We start from the raw sequence: 23,430 nt of genomic DNA on the forward strand, positions 1-23,430 counted from the left end.
GATCTTGGGAAATGTACCTGATGTTTTTGTGGTTCAGTTTTCCTCGTTTGTGAAACAGCAGTACATACCACACAGAGCTGTTGTGAGGAAGTATTTTTTTCACATCCATACGAATCATGATCGTGGTATAAGGGAGGTGAGTGAGATGTGAAGTCTGTTTTTTCTAGGAGTCTTAGAGGAGATGTCCATTCCTAAGCCAGAAAGCTAATTAATCTAGTTTTCTCACATCATGAGAGATTGTGTTTCTGTTCTCATCCCCATTCTCTACTTAGCCCTCTTGTCAGACTTCTCCACAGCTGCCGAGATTTCCCTAGTCCTGAGGAGGTCATTGCTTGAACATATTGGCTATATGTGACCTCAGGCAAGTTCTTTAACGCCTTTGGGATTTAATTTCTTCATCTGTAAAATGGAGATAATAGTAGTACCTACCTCATAGTGAGATGAGGATTAAATGAGTTGATATATGCACTGTGCTAGAATGTGCCTGGCATGGAGTGAGTGCTGTGGAGCTGTGCCGTTAGGTATGACATGCATTCTCTTCAGTAGGCATCCTCCTCAACTGTGTATTCTGTACTTGTGGTCTAGATTTTCTTACCACTAGCACTCTTGGGGGCGGCGGGGGGAGCAGTTCTCTTCCTCTCTCCTCTGGAAGTGCTGTTATTAAGATACCAGTGGTCTTCTTTTTGTCCAAATCTAAGATACTTCTTATTCTCTTAGCCTTCTGTAATATTTTTAACAGTAGAGATCATCTTGCAAATAAGGGTACTGGGCAGGGGGCACTTAAGGGGGCTATAGGAAGAAGAGAGGGTCAGATGAAGATAAGGAAGGGAACATGGAAGCGAGAGAGAGACATGGACTGATTGATGGGTTGAGACCCAGTGATGGCAGGATTTTGCAGAGGAGTTAGGTGTGCAGTGGATGAGTGGGAAATGGAATCGACAGTTGCAAGATAAGTAATTTAGAAGAAGTATTGTGATAGCAAAAGGAAGCTGAGAAATAGAATGGTTGGAGGTGGTAGGGCACCTATCAGAAATTTTTTCAGGATAAGGAAGATATGTGAACGTTTTACAGCAAAAGAGGAAGCATCTAATAAAGGAAAAGAGTCAAGATGCTGAGAGAGGCAGGAATAAGAGTCAAGACTGGAACTAAGAAAAACTGAGAGGGGTTAGCTTTGTTAGGAAGAGCACTTTGTATCCCTTCAAGGTTGAGAGCGTAAGGAAGGGGGTATGTACATACTTCTGAAGTGGTGTGAGGGAAGTGCCTGGGAAGGTGGTGGTATGAACTGGATGTTTGAGTCCTTCTCAAATTCATATTCATATGTCGAGGCCCTAACCCCCAATGTGATGGCATTTGGAGGTGGGGCCTTTGGGAGGTGATTAGGTTTAGGTGAGGTCATGAGAGTGGAGCCCGCATGATGGGATCAGGGCCCCCAGAAGAAGAGGGAGACCAGAGCCTGCTCTCCTCTCCTCCCACCCTGTGAGGACACAGCAAGAAGGTGGTTGTCTGCAAGCCTGGAAGAGGGCGGTCACCAGACCCCGAATCTGCTGGTGCCTCAATCTCAGACTTCAAGCCTCCAGAACTATGAGAAATAAATGTTTGTGGTTTAAGCCACCTAGTCTGTGGTGTGTTGTTAGAGCAGCCTGAGCTGACTGAGCAGGTGGTCGGAGGGTTGGTGATGGTGCCAGCCTTAGCAGTTTTCATCTGTTCAGTGAAGGAGGTGACAGTGTTTTCTGCTGAGATTAAGGGAGTCAGTGCTTTGGAGCTTGAGGCAAGAGAGGCCTCAGAAGAGCTGTTTTGGGAGGCGTTTTCTAGGGAATCAAAAGGAGATGAAAGAAAGGATTGTCAGGCGACGTCCAGGACACTTGATGCTGGATAGCATGAATTTGTAGTGGGCTATGGTTGTTTTGTTTTTTGTTAATTATTTTCTTCCAGCAGTGCTTTGCAGGAACAGGAAAGTAAAAGTTAGAGATGCTCAGGGTTATGGATCATTAGAGCAGGCAGGATGGAAGTTAAGGGGCCCAGAATCCAGGATGGTGGTAATGGTAATTTCGAATGGTTGACTATAGAATATTGAACAACCATATGTGTAGGTTAATTAATTGCTAAACACAGCTGTGTGAGTGAGCCCAGGGGAAACCAGTAGAGGAACCGTCCAGCCAACCCACAGAATTATGAAAAATAAAAACTCGTTGTTTAAGCCCCTATGTCTTGGGCAGCATGTGACCCAGCAACGGAAACCTGCAATGCTCTGCCTTGAGTTGGACAGCTGGAACCGGAAGCCTGGGGCCAAGGGAGCCGGTGCAGTAGGAGGTTAGGCCCTCAGGGAGTGGAGCAGGGGAAGAATGGAGAGGGGTTCTGGAGAGGCACACAGAGAATATGCAGCAGAGCCGGTGAAGCACAGGCTTTAGAGTGTGAGAGCGAGGGCCGGGCTCGCCATCTGGAAAACGGGTGCCTAGAGAGGCAGGTCGTGGTGGTGAGTGGCAGATAAGAGCCCGTGCCTCCCCGTTCACTCTTGGCAGAGGACCTTGCCTTTCCACACAGAAGCGAGGCAGGCCTTCATATCCCACTCCCAGCCACAAACTAGGCTTACAGATATGAAGTAGAGGACAAAGATGTGTCACATTTCTGTATTTTTCTAAATCTAATCAAATTCCATTTTCCCATGTGCCAAGACGAGGAAAAGGTCAACATTAGCCGTTCGTTGGCTTCTCCTTCTTCTCTCTCATGTTGCCCCGGGATCCCAAGGCTGTTGCAGTCTTTAGGATAAACAAGGAGAAGGAAGATCACTGTACTGCTGAGATGTCGAGGACTGAAGGCGGGGGGCGGGTAGCATCGCCTTCCTCTGTGCCAAGTTCAGCTTCCAGAGCCCCGGAGCACAGAGGAAGAGGTTAGCTTTCCACAGGAGGCAGGGTGGGTGAGCTAGCAGACCTGTTGGTTGTGTGCAGGTGAGCTCTTGAGTTTTGTATTGTTCTTTAGGCCACTGTGGACTCATCAGCAGAAGGGTCTTTGCCCTTTTCTCTTATATCATCAGGCCTTTGTGTTTCAGGACTAGAGAAAAGGAAGTTTCTTGATGCTTAGAGGACATCATTAGGCTTTGTTTTCTGTGGTCTGCATAGGCAGAGTGTGACAATCCAGCTAGATGCACTCAGAAGAACAGAAGATGGTGATTGGTTCTTCAAAGGGAGGTAGAAAGAGGGATAGAGTAAAATTTTCTAAGGCTGCGAGGAGGATCCTGCCACCTTCTCACAGGTAGCAACTTGCTGGTGGCAGGACCTCAGATCGGATAGCTGTGTGGACACAGCACTAAGCACCTGGCCCAGCCCTTCCCACCTCCTCTGGAAGCCCACCTGCTCAGTCGACAGTGCCCTCATCAGCCTTCTACTTTGCACTGGCTCCTTCCCATTGGTATTAAAACATGCTCGCCTTTTTCTGGTCTTAAATTAAAAAAAAATCTTCCTTGACACCATGTCCCCCTCCAGACATCTCTTCTTCCCCTTCACTTTATAGATCCATCTGCCTCAACCCAGTGCAATCTGATTTCTCCCCCACTTTCAAGTGAAACATCCTTGATCAAAAATCAGAACTGGGCTTCCCTGGTGGTGCAGTGGTTGAGAGTCCGCCTGCCGATGCAGGGGACACGGGTTTGTGCCCTGGTCCGGGAAGATCCCACATGCCGCGGAACGGCTGCGCCCGTGAGCCATGGCCGCTGAACCTGCACGTCTGGAGCCTGTTGTTCCGCAACGGGAGAGGCCACAACAGTGAGAGGCCCACGTACCGCAAAAAAAAAACAAAAAAATCAGAAACAAAACAAACAAAAACAAAAAAATCAGAACTGATTTCCTTCTTCACTAAATCCAGTGGATATTTCTCAGAACTTGTCTTACTCGACCTCCCAGCAGCATTTGAGACCAAAGAAGACTCAATTTTTCCATCTCTTTCCTTAGCTTCCATGACACCACCCTGTCCTGAATTTCTGCTCTTACCCCCTGGCTCCTCTTCCCTGTGTCTAGTGCGGGGACTAGACCATTGTGTCAGTGTAGGTACTCCTCTGAGCTCTTCCTGGCTCGTCATCTCTTCCAGCCGGGATACTCTTACTAGAGGAACTCTTCTGCTCCCGTGGCTTTGTTACCAGATCTGTGCTTCCAGCCCAGATTTTCTCCTGTGCATCCTTATACATGTCAAGTCTATGGTTTGCTTTTATCCCCCTTGAAAGCTAGTAAGTTAGTCTGTTACTGTTTCATAGATGTTGGCAGAAGACATGAGACCTGGGTCAGCGACAAGGGACTTCATTTAAGTATGGTTGAGGGACTTCCCTGGTGGTCCAGTGGTTTAAGACTCCACACTTCCACTGCAGGGGGCACGGGTTCAACCCCTGGTCGGGGAACTAAAATCCCACATGCTGCGAGGTGTGGCCAATAAATAAAGAAATAAGGTTGAAAGTTTCTCAGAGCAGCAGAAGGAGGGGATTGACTATGTTGCTGACACAACACACTGTAATTCTAATGTTCTCTTTATGTACTGTACTTGTCTTTGCAAAGTGTGAACATGATGGCAGCTGTTGCCTAGAAAAGTACCATCAAAGGAGTATTACACATCTAATTTAAAATTTTCTAGTAACCATATTTTAAAGAAGTAAAAGAAAGGGCATTTTAACAATATGTTTTACTTAACTGATATGTCTAAAATATTATGATTTCCACATGTAATCGATTAAAAATTTTTAATGAGATATTTTACAATTTTTTCACACTAAGTTTTTGAAGTCCATGTATATTTTTTTACTTAGAGCCCATTTCAGTCTGGATTAGTCACATTGCTAGTGCCCCATAGCCAGATGGAGGTAGTAGCTACGGTACTGCACGTCTCAGGCCTGAAATTTCTCTTTTTCCCCATCCCACCTCCCCGAGATTTCTAACCTGCAAGGGCGTTCAGGCCTTTCCCATCTCCCTTCCTTACCCTCCCTTTGTTTCTGTGAATTAAGGAAGCCTTTATTCTTGTCCTTCTGCGTCTGGAGTTGAAGCAGTTCTCTGATTCGAAGAACAGAAGGCCTAGGAGGTTACGGAGGGGATAAATCTGTGAATACTTCTCAAATTATATTTTTTGCCCCTGCCTCATTAACTGTTTGTTCTAATGTATGCAGTAGCCCCGTCTGATGTTACAAGAACATTACTACATTGGTGTTGGCCAGTTTCATGGGTCATCTTTAGGGGCTTCTAGAGAGAAAGTATAATCTCATAAGATATTTGGGGTGTGTAGTAGTAGCACCATGTTCAGATTCTGCCTCAATGAGGGCTGTGGGCAGGAAAAGCTGTGCAGAGGTGTTGAGCCTAAGGTGCTCAGGGAGTTGTGAAATAGAGTTGGCGTGAAGACCTTACATGTTTAGCTGGCCTTCAGATCAATCAGTGAACGTCGAGAATCCTGTCTTCCACAGTTACTGACTTTAGGTTTTCCTCTTAAGTTGATACTCATCCTGCAGCTTCCTTAAGTAAAGAACTTAAAAATTCTTATTTAAAATATTTTCTCAGTAAAATAGTCAGCAAATATAACACCACCAATATTAGCCAGAATGGTAAAGAAGCTAAATATTCTAGTTAAGTGAATATTTGTGAAATTAACATTCAAAATGTCACAACCTTTTAATCATTTTAAGTGGAAATATTTAACAATCTATTATAAATCCTCTGTCTCAGCACCCAGGGAGTGCTGAATATAATTCTACTTTCCTTAGGCTATTTGTTGAATTGAATTAAATTACCATGGGGCGGGGTGGGGAGTAGCTGATATTCACTGGGTGGCTGCTCTGCCGAAAGCTCTGCTTATGTTACGATGGCTCTTTGCCCTGAGCCCCTCCCAGTCCAGTTCTGAGGATTTCAAGGGAGGTACTGGGTTTTACCTCCCGGGCAGGATTATGTGCACAGGGTTAACCTGCCCAGTCTAGCAAATTGCAGGGCTGGAGTTTGAACCCTAGCAGTCTGCCACTAGAGCTCATGCTTTTAGGTTCTCTGCCACTAATGTAGACTTCACCACATTAGAAATTATCATCCTCATTTTACAGATGTGGAAACTGAGGCTCAAAAGAATTAACTAACACTTAAAGCCAGTCAGTAAGTGGCTGACCTTTCTTTTTCTTATTTCTCCCTCCTTTCTTTTCCTTTTCGAGAACTTTTTGATTTGGGCCCAGGCAGGGCTTGCACTTGCCAGTCAACACAGATCCTTCTTTCTTCTCTCTTGGGTTCACTTGTCTGCCTTTGCCTTTCCTCAGAAAGTACCTTCCATCCTCTTGAGGCAATATTTATTGTATGACTTTGTTTGCTATGCTACATCTGCTCTGAAATAATTTAGAGAAATATAGCGCTTGCCTTTTCAGAGTTTATATTCTAAAGCAACTGACTGCTTTTTTCCCCAGAGAGATCGGAACAATTATCAGGTCATTAGGATGCTGCCCTAGTGAAGGAGAGCTACATGATCTCATTGCAGAGGTAAGTAGGGCTAAGAAAGTTCCATTCAGCAGACTCTCTGCGCGACTCCATCTTCTTGTAATTAAAAAAAAAAACAAAACCCTTACATGAAGTGAAAAATGCCCTAAACTACCAAATGTGCGTAGTGAAGACATTAGGACAGCTGTATGAATTAGCAAATCAACAGGATCTGCAAGAATTAATATCAGATCTTGAAGAAATGTTTATGACCAGGTAATGCAATGGATCAAGTAAGGACCTCACTTTAGATATCACACACTTTGTAATTAGTTGAAGAGAGGCCAGTAGACACAGGGGACTGACTGTATGCAGAGGGAATATTGACAGATGAAGGAATATAGTAAATAACGTCAGCTCAAAGGAGATAGAAGCGGTAGAGACTACAGAATATATTTGGGGAAATATAACTAACTTTCAGAAGCAGTAGTAAATAAAAGAATAACTACCTTGACATTGAATTTTGAAAATGCTTATTTGTAATAGTGTAGATGAGTTGCTGGAGGGAATTATCTCATAAAGCGGTGATGAACAGCCCAAGACCAGAGAGCTTCATGCCCTGTTTGGTTTTCCAGAAAAGTGTCCAGTCTGTTTTCAAATACAGCTTTCAGTTCAACAGGGCAGAGGCGGGCTTCCCTGGTGGCTCAGTGGTTGAGAGTCCGCCTGCCGATGCAGGGGACACGGGTTCGTGCCCCGGTCCGGGAGGGTCCCACATGCTGCAGAGTGGCTGGGCCCGTGAGCCATGGCCGCTGAGCCTGTGCATCCGGAGCCTGTGCTCCACAACGGGAGAGGCCACAACAGTGAGAGGCCCGTGTACCGCAAAAAAAAAAAAAAAAAAAAAAAAAAAAAATACAGGAGCCAGCTTGAAGGGGCTCCATAGTTAAATCTATGATAATTTCAGCATCAAAACAAACAGAACAGGGCTTCACTGGTGGCGCAGTGGTTAAGAATCCACCTGCCAATGCAGAGGACATGGGTTTGAGCCCTGGTCTGGGAAGATCCTACATGCTGCGGAGCGGCTGGGCCCGTGAGCCATGGCCACTGAGCCTGCGCGTCCGGAGCCTGTGCTCCGCAACGGGAGAGGCCACAACAGTGAGAGGCCCGCGTACTAACAACAACAACAAACAAAACAAGGCAGAGGCCTGAAGGGAAAAAAAAACTACCTGGGCAACCATCAGGAGAAGAATCCTTTCAGAATTGCTTATCTAGGTATGTGGGTTTTTGTGGAGGCCAGGGATCAACAAAGAGGATAAGGAGAAAGGCAAGGAAGTGTGATTTTATTTATCTCCTTCCTTGCACCCAGCACAGTACTTGCTTCTTTAGTGTCACACAGAAGAGAAGGAGTTGTGACTCTGGGTGAGTCGCTTAACCTCTGTAAATATCAGTTTCTCCATAATGACACCTACTTCAGGGTTTGCTTCAAAGATAAATGAAATAATGTATAAGAAGACATGTTTTGGGCTTCCCTGGTGGCGCAGTGGTTGAGAATCTGCCTGCTAATGCAGGGGACATGGGTTCGAGCCCTGGTCTGGGAGGATCCCACATGCCGCGGAGCAACTAGGCCCATGAGCCACAACTACTGAGCCTGCGCATCTGGAGCCTGTGCTCCGCAACAAGAGAGGCCGCAATAGTGAGAGGCCCGCGCACTGCAATGAAGAGTGGCCCTGCTTGCTACAACTAGAGAAAGCCCTCACACAGAAACGAAGACCCAGCACAGCCAAAAATAAATAAATTAATTAATAAACTCCTACCCCCAACATCTAAAAAAAAGACATGTTTTGAATCCTAAAGCACATGGAAGATTAGAAAGATGACTCTGTTGCTCCACGTTAGCATTTTGATAACTAAAAAGAAGTACCAATTTTTCATTAGCATTTAAATGTATTCAGTAAAGCAGGAAATTGTTTTTTCATTTTGGGATCCAGTAAAGGTATTATTACTGAGCAAAGGGGGAAAAAAATCTGTTTTCCTTCATTGGTCCTCACTGTTTAAAAAAAAAGGTTTTGATCACTCCCGTAAAGTGACCATCATCAAAGCTAGAATTTGTGTTAGAGAGAGGAAAGTTGGCACTGTGGAAGACCTAGGAACTGGAAGATGAATTTACAGTGAAATCATAATTATTGTGTGTCATTGAGTAGAGTAAGGGAGCAGTAATGAAAATGTCTCTGAAAGTCAGTAGATGAGAAACTTTAGAGCCTGATTCTTTTATGGTTTGCTTGTATGTTTTAATCTGTAGCAGGGATCAGAAAACCACAACCCCTGGGCCAAAACCCCTGGACCAGTCCACCACCTGTTTTTGTAAATAAAGTTTTATTGGAACACAGCTAGACTCCTTTACTTACATATTATCTATGACTGTTTACTTACTACAAGAACAGAGTTAAGAGACCATATGGTTTGCAAAGCTTAAAGGATCTGGCCCTTTACAGAAAAAGGTTGCCAACTCCTGATCTATAGGTTTCTCTGGCAAAGTAGAGCAAATACCACATCTAGTGTCAGGAGATCTAGGTTCAAATCCCATAGCTACCACTTATGACCATGTCGCATTTGGTGAGCCACTTAATCTTTCAAAGCCTGGTTCTACATCTGCGAAAGGAATGCAACAATACCATAGTGTTTTTATGAAGATTAAGTTTAATAACTGTGAGGAATCAGCTGTTACTTTGTGGGCCCTCTGTGCATGTTTGGATTTGCTTGCTCTGTAGGTGGCTCTCTACCAAAATGCCCCCGTGGGTTTGGGTAGTTAACCACAGTAGGTGCTCAGGTCCCAATGTTTTATTTTGTCTTTACAGTTTTCTTAGGTACATTGACACAACTTTTGAAAAGTACAGATATTTAGAACAGTTATGGACCAGTAGGGATCACTGAGCTATTTAAGCCCATAAATGTTTTTCTATAGTTGCTCACAACACAGTTTATTCAGATTAAATTCTAGCCAAATGCTTAAAAAGCTTTGGGTGTGACTACCCTATTTGAAGTTTCCCAAATAACTGAGAGGAAAAAAGCATGTAGATATTTGTATGATTCAAATACATTTAGAAAATCAAAGCTACATAATAGTAAACATCTAGGGGTAAATGTCATATTGCTAAATGCTCTGTCATAGTTTCAGAACTGAGATGTTTCTGCCTCATTTGCTCTGAAATGAAATAATGACTATGTTTTAAATTCTTCTGTAAAAAATTGAAATCTGTGTGTGGTTCTCTAGTTGTCATTTACTTGAATTTTAGTGTCGATGCATACTAACTTTCAGCCCTCCACTTCCTGGAGATCAACTTGAAATCTGATGTATCTCTTGAAATAGATCATTTAAAAAATCACTCAGCATTGATCCCTCCACTTAATATTCTGTAGTTAGCCACTTGCCCCAAATAATCTCTGCCTGTGTGGAATATCACAAAACCCAGCAACTGTGAGAAAGGTTAATACAAATTTTGCCAACATACATACAGTTTACTAAACAATTCTTCCTTTAATATTAATTTAGAGCTATCTAGGATCTTCAGTGTGCAAGAGCTGGGAGGAGATAATGGCATTTTAGTACGAGTGGAAAGGATATTTAGAGGTCTGCATCCTTTAAAGTTCAAACCTAAGTGGTATTATGGAGAATTTAAAGTAATTATAAAGGAGAACTAAAGGACGTTGGGAAAATAATACCATGTTGGTGAGATTATTACATTGCACAGTGATTTAAAAACAGGTCATTTCATCAGGAAGTTTTAAAAATCATAAATGTATTTTTAAAAAGCAGAAATGGACAGATTAGAGGGAGAAACAGACAATTCCACAATCACAGATGAAGATTTCAGTAACCCTCTCTAAGTAATTGATAGAACACCTACATAAAATATCAGCAAAGATATAGAAGACACAAACAACACCATCAACCATTCTGACCTAATTGATATTTATAGAACAGTACCCCCAACAACCACAAAATACATGTTCTTTCCAAGTGTACATGTGATGTTCATTAAGATAGATTAAGTACTGGGCCATAAAACAAGTCACAACAGATTTTTAAAAATTAAAATCATACAGGATATGTTTTCTGATACCAAAAGAAAAAGAATTAAATAGAGATCAACTGAGAATAATATCACTAGGAAATCCTCAAATACTTGGAATTAAGCAACATACTTTTTTTTTTTTTAAGATTTTTTAATGTGGACCAATTTTAAAGCAATACTGTGCTACAGTATTGCTTCTGTTTTATGTTTTGGTCCTTTGGCCCTGAGGCATGTGGGATCCTAGCTCCCCGACCAGGGATCGAACCTGCATCCCCGGCATTGGAAGGTGAAGTCTTAACCACTGGACCACCAGGGAAGTCCCTAAGCAGCATGCTTCTAAATAACTCACGAATCGAAGAAGAAATCACAAGGGGAATTAGAAAATATTTTTCCCTGAACAATAATGAAGATACAGTGTGTCAAACTTTGTGTCATGCAGGTAAAGCAGCACTTAGGGGCCAGTTTAGCACTTTAAGTGTTTATATTAGAAAAGACAAAAAGATCTAAAAGTAATTATCTAAATTCTCATCTTAAGAAACCAGAAAAAGAAGAGCAACGTAAACCCAGTATAAATAGAAGGAAGAAAATTATAAAGAGCAGAAATCAGTGAAATACAAGATGAACAGAGAAAATCACGGAAAGCAAAATACTGGTCTTTTCAAATACAACTGATAAACTTATAGCTAAGGACATTAAGATACAAATTACCAATGTCAAGATTAAAGGAAAGCACAGGGAGCTATACTCAATATCTTGTAATAACCTATAATGGAGAAGAATCTGAAAAAGAGTATATATATATATATATATATATATATATATATATATATATCACTTTTCTATATACCTGAAACTAACACAACATTGTAAATCAACTATACTTCAATAAAAATTTAAAAATAATCTTTCAATTTAATTATGAAATTTCCCTTCTACAAATTCTTAATAGTATGAGATCTGTAGTTACTGATCCCTGCTTCTTGAAGCAAAAATTAAAGAGTAACTTCTGTGTAAAAAAAAAAAAAAAGATAAAGGAGGAGTTATCATTATCTTTCAAACATTTTAAGAAGATAATAAGGAAACATTATGAAAAACTTTATGGCAATAAATCTGGCAACTTAGATAACTGGACCGATTCCCTGACAGATAAAAATTACCAAAACTGACCCAAGAAAAACTGGAGAATTCGAATAGTCTCATATCAATTACCAAAATTAAATTTATAATTAAAAATTTCCCACAAAGAAAGCTAGAGATTCAGATGACTTCACTGGTGAATTCTCTCAAACATTTATAGAAGTAGTACCAGTTCTATACAAAAATCCTTCTGAAAATATTATAGGAAAGAACACTTTTCCAACTCATTTTCTGAGGCTAGTATTACTCTGATACCAAAACCAGACAATCATATTACAAGAAAAGAAAACTATAGACCTTATTAACATAGATGCAAAAAGTCCTTAATAAAATTTTACCAAATCAATTTCAACAATATGTTAAAAAGGGTAATACATCTTGAGCAGGTGGCGTTTATCCCAGAAATTTAAGGTTGGCTTAACATCAATCAATGTAATTTACTACATTAACAGGCGAAGTAGATAAACCATATGATCATTTCAATAAATACAGGAAAAAACACTGAAAAAATTCAACACCCATTGAAGATAATAATATCCAGCAACCTAAGAATAAAAGGAGGCTTCTCAACCTGGCTGAGGGCATCTACAAAAAAACCTAAGGCTAACATCTTACTCAGTGGTGAAAGCTCAATGCTTTTAACCTAAAATCAGGAATGTCTATGTTCATCACTCCTATTCATCATAGTACTTGAAGTCTTAGCCAGTGCAACAAGGCAAGAAACAATAAAAAATACACAGTTTGGAAAATAAGAAGTAAAACTGTCTTTATTTCAAACAACATGATTGTTCATCTAGAAGATCCTAAGAAATTTACTAAAAGCCATTAGAACTAATATATGAATTTAGCCAGGTCACAGGCTACAAAGTCAACATACAAAATGAATTATATTTCTATAAACTAGAAATTAACAATTAGAAAAATGAAGTTAAGCAAGCAGTTCCTTTTACAATAGCATAAAAAGTGAAACAATGAAATTTAACAAAGGTGAGACATATACACTGAAAACAGCAAACATTATAGAGGGAAATTAAGATCTAAATAAATGCATAGAGATACCTGTTTGTGAATCAGAAAGCTCAATATTTTTAAGACGGCAGTTCTTCTCAGATTGATCTATAGATTCAGTACATTTTCAGCCAAATCACAGCAAGCTTTTTTGAAGAAATTTACAAGCTGACTCAAAAATTTGAATGGAAAAGTGAAAGACCTAGAACAACTGAAATAATTTTGACAAGAAAGGGCAAAGTTGGACTTACACTACCTCATTGCAAGATTTACATGAAGCAGTAATCAAGACAGTATTTTATGTGTACACGTATTGTGTGGTATTGTGCACAGTGTGATATTGTGTACACTGGTCTGATTGCTGTGGCTAGGACTTCCAATATTATGTTGAATAAAAGTGGCAAGGGTAGGCATTCTTGTCTTGTTCCTGATCTTAGAAGAAATACTTTCAGCTTTTTACCATTGAGTATGATGTTAGCTGTGGGTTTGTCATGTATGGCCTTTCTTATGTTGAGGTATATTCCCTCTATACCCATTTTATTGAAAGTATGTATCATAAATGGATGTTGAATTTTGTCAAAAGCTTTTTCTGCATCTATTGAGATGATGATATGATTTTTATTCTTCAGTGTTTTAATGTGGTGTATCAAATTGAAAATTGATTTGCAAATATTGAACCATCCTTGCATCCCTGGGATAAATCCCACTTGATCATGGTGTATGATCCTTTTAATGTATTGTTAATTTGGTTTGCTGACATTTTGTTGAGAATTTTTGTGTCTATGTTCATTAGTGATACTGGCCTGTGATTTTCTCTTTTTGTGGTGTCTTTGTCTGGTTATGGTATTAGGGTGATTCTGTCCTCATGGAATGTTCCTTTCTATTCAATTTTTTTGGAATAGTTTGAGAAGGATAAATGTTAACTCCTCTTTAAATGTTTTGTAGAATTCACCCGTGAACCTTCTGATCCTGCACTTCTGTTTGTTGGGAGTTTTTAAATTACTGATTCGATTTCATTACTGGTAATTGGTCTGTTCATATTTTCTATTTCTTCCTGATTCAGTCTTGTATGTTTCTAGGAATTTATCCATTTTTTCTAGATTGTTTATTTTATTGGTATAAAACTGTAATCTCTCGTGATCATTTGTATTTGTGTGCAGTTGTAACTTCTCTTTCATTTCTGATTTTATTTATTTGGGCCCTCTCTTTTTTGTTGTTGGTTTTTTGGGTTTTTTTGCGGTACGCAGGCCTCTCACTATTGTGGCCTCTCCCGTTGCAGAGTACAGGCTCCAGACGCGCAGGCCCAGCAGCCATGGCTCACGGGCCCAGCCACTCCGCGGCATGGGGATCTTCCCGGAACCGGGGCACGAACCCGTGTCCCCTGCATCAGCAGGCAGACTCTCAACCACTGTGCCACCAGGAAAGCCCTCTCGTTTTTTCTTGATAAGTCTGGCTAAAGGTTTATCAATTTTGTTTATCTTTTCAAAGAACCAGCTTTTAGTTTCATTGATTTTTTTTTAAGTCTATTTCATTTATTTCTGCTCTGGTCTTTATGATTTCTTTCCTTCTACTAACTTGGGGTTTTGTTTGTTCTTCTTTCTCTAGTTGATTTAGGTGTAAGGTTAGGTTGCTTATTTGAGATTTTTCTTGTTTCCTAAGGTAACCTTGTATCAGTATAAACTTACCTCTTAGAACTGCTTTTGCTGAGCCCATAGGTTTTGGATCATCATGTTTTCACTTTCATTTGTCTCTAGGTATTTTTTAATTCCTCTTTGATTTCTTCAGTGATCCACTGGTTGATTAGTAGCATATTGTTTAGCCTCCATATGTTTGTGTTTTTTTGAAGATTTTTTCTTGTAATTGATTTCTAGCCTCATAGCATTGTGGTTGGAAAGGATGCTTGATATGATTTCAATTTTTGTAAATTTACCAAGGCTTGTTTTGTGGCCTAGCATGTGATCTATCCTGGAGAATGTTCCATGTGCCCTTGAAAAGACTGTATTCTGCTGCTTTTGGGTGGAAAGCTCTATAAATATCAATTAAGTCCATTTGGTCTTATGTTATTTAAGGTCTGTATTTCCTTATTGATTTTCTGTCTAGATGATCTGTCCATTGATAAAAGTGGGGTGTTAATGTCCCCTACTATTGTATTACTGTTGATTTCTCTTTTTATGTCTGTTAATATTTGCTTTATGTATTTAGGTGCTCCTGTGTTTGGTGAATATATATTTACAGTTGTTATATCTTCTTGTTGGGTTGATCCTTTTTTCGTTATATAATGTCCTTCTTTGTCTCTTGTTATAGTCTCTTCATTTTGCTTAATTCTCTTTGTTTACTTCTATGTATTAGGTAGGCCAGTTTTGTTTCCCAATCTTGGAGTAGTGGCCTTATGTAGGAGAGTCCCATGGGGCCCAGCAGCACACTCCCCTCTGGTCACAAGAGCTATATGCCCCCTCTGTGGGCTGTGTGTGCCCTTCTGTTGTGGCAGGGCTGACTACTGTGGGCATGCTAGTAAGCGGGGCTGGTCCCCAGCCCAGTTGGCTGCAAGGCCCTGCCTCCTGCAGTGGCTGTGGTCCTGCTGGAGGGTGGGGTAGGCTTCCCATGTGGTTGGCTGAGCAGCCTGGTGAGGGGAGGCAACCACTGCCGGCCCACTGGAGGGCAGGGCTTGGTCCATCCGAGGCTGTCTGTATGGCCTGGGGAGGGGCGTTAGGGAGAGGCTGCTGCCAGCTCACTGGTGGGTGGATAAGCCCCCAGCATGAATATGCTAGAGGGAGGATTCCAAATGGCACTTGCCAGTGCTGGTGTCATTGTGGTAGAAGAAGCTCCCAGAAATGGCTGCTGCCAGTGTCTTCATCCCTTGGAGGTCCAGCTGCTTCCTGCCTCTTTGGGAGGCTCTCCAAGATTAGCAAGTGGGTCTGACCCAGGCTTCTTTCAAACTACTGCCTCTGTGCTAGGATTCAGAGTGTGTGAGATTTTATGTGTGCCCTTTAAGAGTGGAGTCTCTGTTTCCTACAGCCCTCCAGCTCTCTTATACACAAAGTCAGACATTCTGGGGACTCATCTTCTGGTGCAGGACCACTGAGCTAGGGAGCCCAACATGGGGCTTGAACCTTTTGCTCCTTGGGGGGAACCTCTGCAATTGTGAGTATCCTCCTATTTGTGGGCTACCTACCTAGGGGTATGGGTTCTGGCAATACAGTGTCTCCAGCCCTCCTACCTGTCTTGTTATGGTTACTTCTTTATATCTTTAGTTGTGAAAAGTCTTTCCTGATAGTCTTCAAATAATTCTCATAGGGAGCTGCTTTGTAAGTAGTTGTAATTTTGGTGTGCCTGTGGGAAGGTGTGAGCTTAGGGTCTTCCTACTCTGCCATCTTGGCCACACCTCCAATCCATCACCTTAATACAATCCTTGTTAGTATTTCAATGCGCTTCCTCCCATATTATTTTCCTGTACATGGTTTTAACATGACAGTAATCTTATAGTGCAGTTTGGTATATATAGTTTTGAACCTTGCTTTCTCCTTAATATATCACAATGATTTTCCATGTTATTATAAAAATTTCATTATTTAAAAAAATACATGCTGATTAAAATTGGACAAGAAAAAAGTAGGGGAGTGATCTCTCTTGTATCCATCACTCAAACACAACCAGAATATTTTACCTTTTTTACTCAATATTACATCAAGATGATTTTTCCATACTATTATCTAATTCTTAAAAAGTAACATTTTAAGAAGGAAATCCTGTCATATACAGTAACATGAATGAAACTTGGAGATATTATGATATGTGAAAATGCTAGTCACAAAAAAGACAAATACTTCATGATTCCACTTACATGAGGTATCTAAAGTAGTCAAACTCTTAGAAACAGAAAGTCTAGGGACTTCGCTGTGGTCCAGTGGCTAAGACTCCATGTTCCCAATGCAGGGGGCCCGGGTTCGATCCCTGGTCAAGGAACTAGATCCCACAACTAAGTGTTCGCGTACTGCATCTAAAGATCCCGCATGCCGCAACGAAGATCCCACATGCCACAACGAAGACCTAGCACAGTCAAATAAATAGATAAATAAATTAAATAAATATTTTAAAAACCCAGGTCTGTTGTTGAAGATAAATAGACAGTTTGAGTAAAATTGCTTCATAAAATATAAAAACAGTGATATTTTTGAATTAACATGTTGTTATAAATGTGATTTTAAATATATCTTTGGACCTAATAAAGTTTATATAGTATTTGCATATTTATTGTGCTAGCCAAATCTCAACCCAGGTTAGAGCTTTTCCTCCAGTCTTATTGCAACACAATTTTAAACAATTGCTTTTTATGTAAATGGGTAGAGGATTACCTTAGTGGTAATTGCTTCAATATTTACTGCCTCTGTCAAATAGGAGAGGGCTCTACTAGGAGTAGGGAGGGACACTCAATGCCTCCGTGGAGAGAAAATGAAACTGAAGGGTGTGAAGCAGTTAGTGTAACTGGAGCCTCTTACCCTCTCCACCCCAACCCTGACCTGAGGATAAAATGGGGAAATTAATGGCTTGACAGCCACTGAACTCCCCTCATCACTTCAAATTATAGAAACTTACAGTTGGAAGGGACCTTATTGATTACATGGTTTAGCCACCTGTTGATTCTTAGACTCTCTGATAGTCCAGCCAAAAGATGATTCAGTCTTTTTTGATACTTCCAGTACTAAGAAAGAGACTTATAACCCAAAAGAAGTACATATCCCAATTTTTACACAATAGCCTCTGGAATGTTTGGAGAAAATAATTTTTCTAAAGTAGGTAGCTTTAAGATTTTTTATTTGTAAAGATAATATAATTGGCAAATGCCAATGAATTTTTTAAATTATTTTATTCTATTCAAAGTAGAGAAATATTTTCTAAATTGTATTTTGGTTTTGAAACATGATTTATGTCCAAATTTGTATATGTGGTATTCAAGTTGAACTTGAAGTATCTCCTTATCTCCTTGTTTTTATATTTTTTTCTATAAGTAGTTTTAAAAACTCATATGTGTATCATATTTGGTGACCTGGAGCTAGATGAAATGTAGGCGCTTTATAAACCATCTTAACTACTGGTATTATCTTGCTTTCTGGAACCATGAAATAGTTCAGTTTATTGACTGATTGTATGTCACTGGGGAGAAATGAATTTTCACTGTGTTTTATTATACCTATCAGTGAGTTCAGCATTAAAATAAATAATGCTTTAATGAGAAAAAAGATGGCCTGATGATTTCACTGTGGGAATGGGAGAAAGAACCCTGGGCTATGATCCCATCAGAACACATGACCGACTTTGAGGACTAAGATAGGCACTTCACTTCCCTGTGCCCAAATTTCCTCAGAAGCAAAACAGATTAAGAAAATTGACTTTTGCCAAAGTAGAGTGAGAAACAGTATTTGCCTCATGCTTTGAGACTTAGATAAATGTTGCTTTAAAAAAAAAAAAATCCCACAGTATTTACATATTTATTGAGACTTCTCTGTATTGGGCACAAGGATGCAAAGAGACTATGGACTGTCTGAAGGCACTGTGCTAGCCTTGTGCAGGTGGCCCCTTTGTGTGGCAAGGAAGCAGTGTCTTCAGGTCGCCTCTACCACCATAGTTCTTTGGAGGAGGGGAAGCCAGGTGTATCAGGGCGGACACCTGCTGGCAGGCTATTAAGATGAATTTACAGGATGGTACTTGAAGGCTAAGCTGAGGATCTTCCTGCAAAGAGGTTTTATTTCCTTTGCATTCATAAATGCTACTGAGGTTACTTTCTAATTATTACCTCCTTTCAAGCTCATAAGCCTTTCTCTTAGATGAAACAGACTAGATTATAACTTACTTTGCCTCATTCATGTTTGTAGTAACAAGATACATTTGTTTTGTTTGTTCTTGTCTTTTGAAGAGGAGGGAGGTGTTTGGTGGCTGTCTATTATTCTCCCTCTCCTATCAGTCCAAGAAGCATGTAGGGGAACAGCAAAGGTGGAGACATCACTCCTGCTAATCCACATACCCTGTCGTCTAGGCAGGGATCCAGGGCTCAAGGGACAAGATATTAGCCTAGCAGTTTAATATATTCACGTCACATGCCATGTGACATTTTACAGATAGGAGGCAAGATCAAACTTCTGTAAAAAGTTAGGTCCATATGGTGGGTCGTGGAGGATGTGTCTAAAATTTTAGCACCAGAGATTGATTCTTTTAGGAGGAGGTATCATTGCATGATATAGAATCAGAAGTGTGTACACTGTTGATTAAAATAATGATAATCGGGCTTCCCTGGTGGCACAGTGGTTGAGAATCTGCCTGCTAATGCAGGGGACACAGGTTCGAGCCCTGGTCTGGGAGGATCCCACATGCCGCGGAGCAGCTAGGCCCGTGAGCCACAACTACTGAGCCTGTGCGTCTGGAGCCTGTGCTCCGCAATAAGAGAGGCCGCGATAGTGAGAGGCCCGCGCACTGCGATGAAGAGTGGCCCCTGTTTGCCCCAACTAGAGAAAGCCCTCGCACAGAAACGAAGACCCAACACAGCAAAAATAAATAAATTAATAAACTCCTACCCCCAACATCAAAAAAAAAAATGATAATCATAATAATTCAAGGCTCACAAAGAACCTTTATGTCATATCTCATGTAAGGTTCACAACAATGTGCGTGTGTGTGTGTTTGTGTGTGTGTGTATAAAGTTTGCTAGAACTGCTGTAACAAAGTACCACAAACAGTGGCTTAAACAACAGAAGTTTATTGTCTCACAGTTCTGGAGGTTAGAAGTACAGAATTAAGTTGTTGGCAGGGTTGGTTCCTTCCGTTGACTATGAGAGAAGGATCTGTTCCAGGCCTTTCTCCTTGGCTTGTAGATGGCTTGTCTTCATGTTCACATGACGTTCTCCCTGTGTGCATGTCTGTGTGTCCAAATTTCTCCTTTTTATAATGATGTCAGTCATATTTGATTAGGGCCCACCCTAATGACCTCATTTTAACTTGATTACCTCAGGGAGTACCCTCTCTCCAAATAAGTCACATTCCGAGGTACTAGGGGTTAGGACCCCAACATATGAATTTTGGGAAGATACAACTCAACCCATAACTCTACCTATCTATATATGTATATATACAATATACTATAAAGAATGGTTCAATATCTGATATATTTCTATTAAATCTTAAAGACATTTTAATATGTGGATTTAAATAATCATTGAGCCATCATTACATAACATTTCTAGAAAGTAGTGTTTTTGTCCTGTCTTACTCATGGCCTCATAAAGTTAACTGGTTTGTCCTGCACCAAAAATAATAAAAACACCTCTTATCCTCCCTCTACCCACTCATTTCCAGATTGCCAAGAGTGGTATTCTACCCTACTCTTCTTGTTTCTCTTTTATGGTAGAGGAACATACCAGGTTTTTTTTAAATGCCTTTTATTTTTTATTTATGTTTTTTAAACTTAACTTATTTATTTTATTTTTACTTTTTGGCCATGCTGCACAGCTTGTAAGATCATAGTTCCCTGACCAGGGATTGGACCCAGGCCCTCGGCAGTGAGAGCACAGAGTCTTAACCACTGGACCGCCAGGAATTCCCCAAAATGCCTTTTAGAAAACCAGTGGAATCCAAATAAAGCATAAAGTTTAGTAAATAACAATGTGTCAGGATTGGTTCATTAGTTGTGACCATGAACCAAGTGTAGTTGTCCCATAATAAGGAAAGGGTAAACAATCGAGGAAGCTGGGGCGGGGTGGGGTGGGGTATATGGGAACTCTCTACTATCTTTGCAAGTTTTCTGTAAATCTAAAACTATTCAAAAATAAATTTATTTAAAGAATAAAAAAGTTTTTATACTAGAAAGTAGTATATATTATACAGTACATTAATGCTGTATTTAGAAATATCATATAATTGTATTGTTTTTATGCCATTGCTTGTACGTCTTTTAGTACAAAAGAACAGATTAGTTGTGGCCTCTAGAGGACAGTGTTGAGTCATAGAAAGATTTTCACAATCTGCCTAAGTTGAAGATGGACTTACACATTTTTTCTTCTTCCTTTTTTTAATCCCAAGGCCCCTGTTTGTTCATTATCCCTCTTTAAAAAAAAAAAAAAAAAAAAAAAAAAAAGCTAAGGAAAATGTATGCCTCATCTGCTATCCTGATTTATTGGAGATTTGCTTTAACTTATTATTTTTGTGGAGTTTTGGGTCTACACAGATCTGTCAGGCCAGAATGACCTGCAACATTTTCACCCATGTTCAGAGCACCAAGGGCTTGTGGAAGTTGTGCAGGAGTGTGGCGATGGGGGGGAAGCATTATGAGGGACATAGTATGTGTTTGTGAATTCTCATGTGATGGAGAGAGTGCTATAGAGTTGAACTCCCTTTAGAAAAACTAAAAACAGTTTGTAGATTAATGAAGATGCTCAAAAATTAAAGAAGAGCTTTGATCTTTCAAGGTCAAGACTGTTTGCTCTGCAGTGGTTTGTTGGGGGTAGGGAAAGGGAAACAAACCATTGCTCTAGCTTCTGGAACAGATTTCTGGATTAATTAGAATAGAAACTCATCATTTTAATTTAAAAATTATCCCTCCAGAGGCAGTCTCATGAGATTGACATTTTATTTTTAAGAGGCTTGCGGGGTTGGGAGTTACAGAGTGCTTACTCAAGCACATTGGAGCCATATGAACCTTAATTTGCAAGAAGCTTGCCTTGGATCTAGAGGCAGCTGGAAATAATTGTTCATGTATTGGTGGGCTCAGAAGTTCTGAAACACGTCATTCTGTCATTAAATGGATGACATTTTTTGCCGATAGTGGAGTCCAAGGGCTTCACTCATACTAGGTAAGAATCTAGTATAAACATTCAAAAATAGTTGTCATTTGATGACAGTGTGTTCCACTTAGCAGCACCTATAGATTTCTTATCTTTTGCTCAAAGAATAAATCTTTAAAAATCTCCACTGTTGAACTGGGATATGTGAGCCTTTTAATAGAATTTTTGAAAGGGAGTGGAAAATTTACATCCCCTCATAAATAGCGTGACATGAAAGTTAAAATTAATAGCGTATTGGTAGCCACACCATCGAAGTTGAACCTCGTGGGCATGAGTCTTCCTCATTCTCATCTGATGGTGCTGGGTACCAAAAATTCTTTCTTAGGTATTGTCTTCTCTTAATTAGTGGTGATATAGCAACGTTCCACAGGCCATCTGGTTATTTAATAAGTATTACAAGGATTCGATAGATATTTTAGTCCTTGACATTGAGATTGGTCCCCTAACCTGGTCTCTTACCCAGTGTTCCTTATCTCAGGGAAGAACATTACTCCATCCCATTTGTGCAAGTCAGAATCCTGGGAGTTGTCCTTGACTCCTCTTTTTTTCTCATCCTTGCACATAATAGATGCTGTGCCAGGTTTTATTGGTTTTACTTCTTAAATATTTCTTGAAAGCACCCACTTCTCTCTCCATGGCCACCACTCTAATCCAAGCCCTTGTCATATCTGCTTAGACTACAGCAGAAGCTGGCTGACGTACAAACAGTGTGAGCTTTCAGACACACATCTATGAGACCTTCAGTGATTTAGGGTAGCAGTGTCCTAGGATAATAACCAAAGTCACTTTCAAGGATGGTAACACCCTGCACGTTCTGGTCCCTGTTTCTCTCCCCAGCCTCATCTGAAAACATTCTCCTCCTTTCTCCCTGTGCTCAAGCTTCCTGGCCTCCAGTGCATCCCACAGGGTCTTGTAATTTCATCTACCTGGGACTGTCTTCCCTGCTGTCTTTGTCTGATTGTCTTCTACCCTCCTTTATAAATCACCTCAAGTGTGATTTCTTCATGAATGCCTTTCCTGATGATTTGGCCCAGAAAAGTTTTCTTTATTCTATGCTCCTTTACTTCATTGTACTTAACATAAACTTATAATTAGACACTTAGCTTTGTTGTTTGTTGATGGATATATATCTCTGCTACCAGCATATAAATTCTGTCAGTGGAGACCATGCGCAAGTATGCTCACTATCAAATCCCCAGCACTTGACACAGTGCTTGGAAAAAAGTAGTTGTTCAATACATTTGTTGAATGAATAAGTGGCTTTTGTTTTTTTGGGTTTTTTTTTTTTTGCGGTATGCGGGCCTCTCACTGCTGTGGCCTCTCCCGTTGCGGAGCACAGGCTCCGGACGCGCAGGCTCAGCGGCCATGGCTTACGGGCCCAGCCACTCTGCGACATGTGGGATCTTCCCGGACCGGGGCATGAACCTGCGTCCCCTGCATCAGCAGGTGGACTCTCAACCACTGCGCCACCAGGGAAGCCCTAAGTGGCTATTTTTTATTGAATGTTTAGGTGGAGGAAGAAGAACCCACTGGATACATTCGATTTGAAAAATTTCTTCCAGTGATGACTGAAGTACTACTGGAAAGAAGGTAAGAAAATAAGTGCAATTGTTAAGGTAAGGTAATGATTGGACTTGCATTAATCTCAAAACACTTGGCTTTTTCACTTTATATGTTATACTCAACCAATATTTATCATAGGATAGCTTCCTTCTAATTTTTCTCTATACTTCTGAACTGCTGGTTGGTATGTGCTCCGAAGTATCAACCACTTCAGTATTAATCTAATAAGCAAAGTGTAATTAAAGGGCAAATAAGCTGCAAAAAGCATAAATCAACAACATTCTTATTACCTTCTGTTCTGAATTATCAATGATAATAAGAATTAGCCCTAATTATTTTTCTAGAGAAAGTGTAGCATTAGCTTACCATAGTTGGTTTACTGTAGAAATTTTGTTCCCAAATAAACAA

At 40.4% G+C, this 23,430-nt stretch overlaps 1 protein-coding gene across 1 annotated transcript in view; it reads left to right on the top strand.

The window, feature by feature from the left end:
* EFCAB2 (EF-hand calcium binding domain 2) overlaps window positions 1-23,430 on the top strand; it is a 127,777-nt gene that overhangs the window by 98,928 nt on the left and 5,419 nt on the right. Inside the window, exons 3-4 of the mRNA XM_065891263.1 lie at window positions 6,407-6,479; window positions 22,970-23,049. Of these exons, the coding sequence (XP_065747335.1) occupies window positions 6,407-6,479; window positions 22,970-23,049 (153 nt within the window). The remainder of the gene's footprint in view (window positions 1-6,406; window positions 6,480-22,969; window positions 23,050-23,430) is intronic.

This window comes from Phocoena phocoena, chromosome 1 (assembly GCF_963924675.1).
Source record: "Phocoena phocoena chromosome 1, mPhoPho1.1, whole genome shotgun sequence".
NCBI classification, from domain to species: Eukaryota; Metazoa; Chordata; class Mammalia; order Artiodactyla; family Phocoenidae; genus Phocoena; species Phocoena phocoena.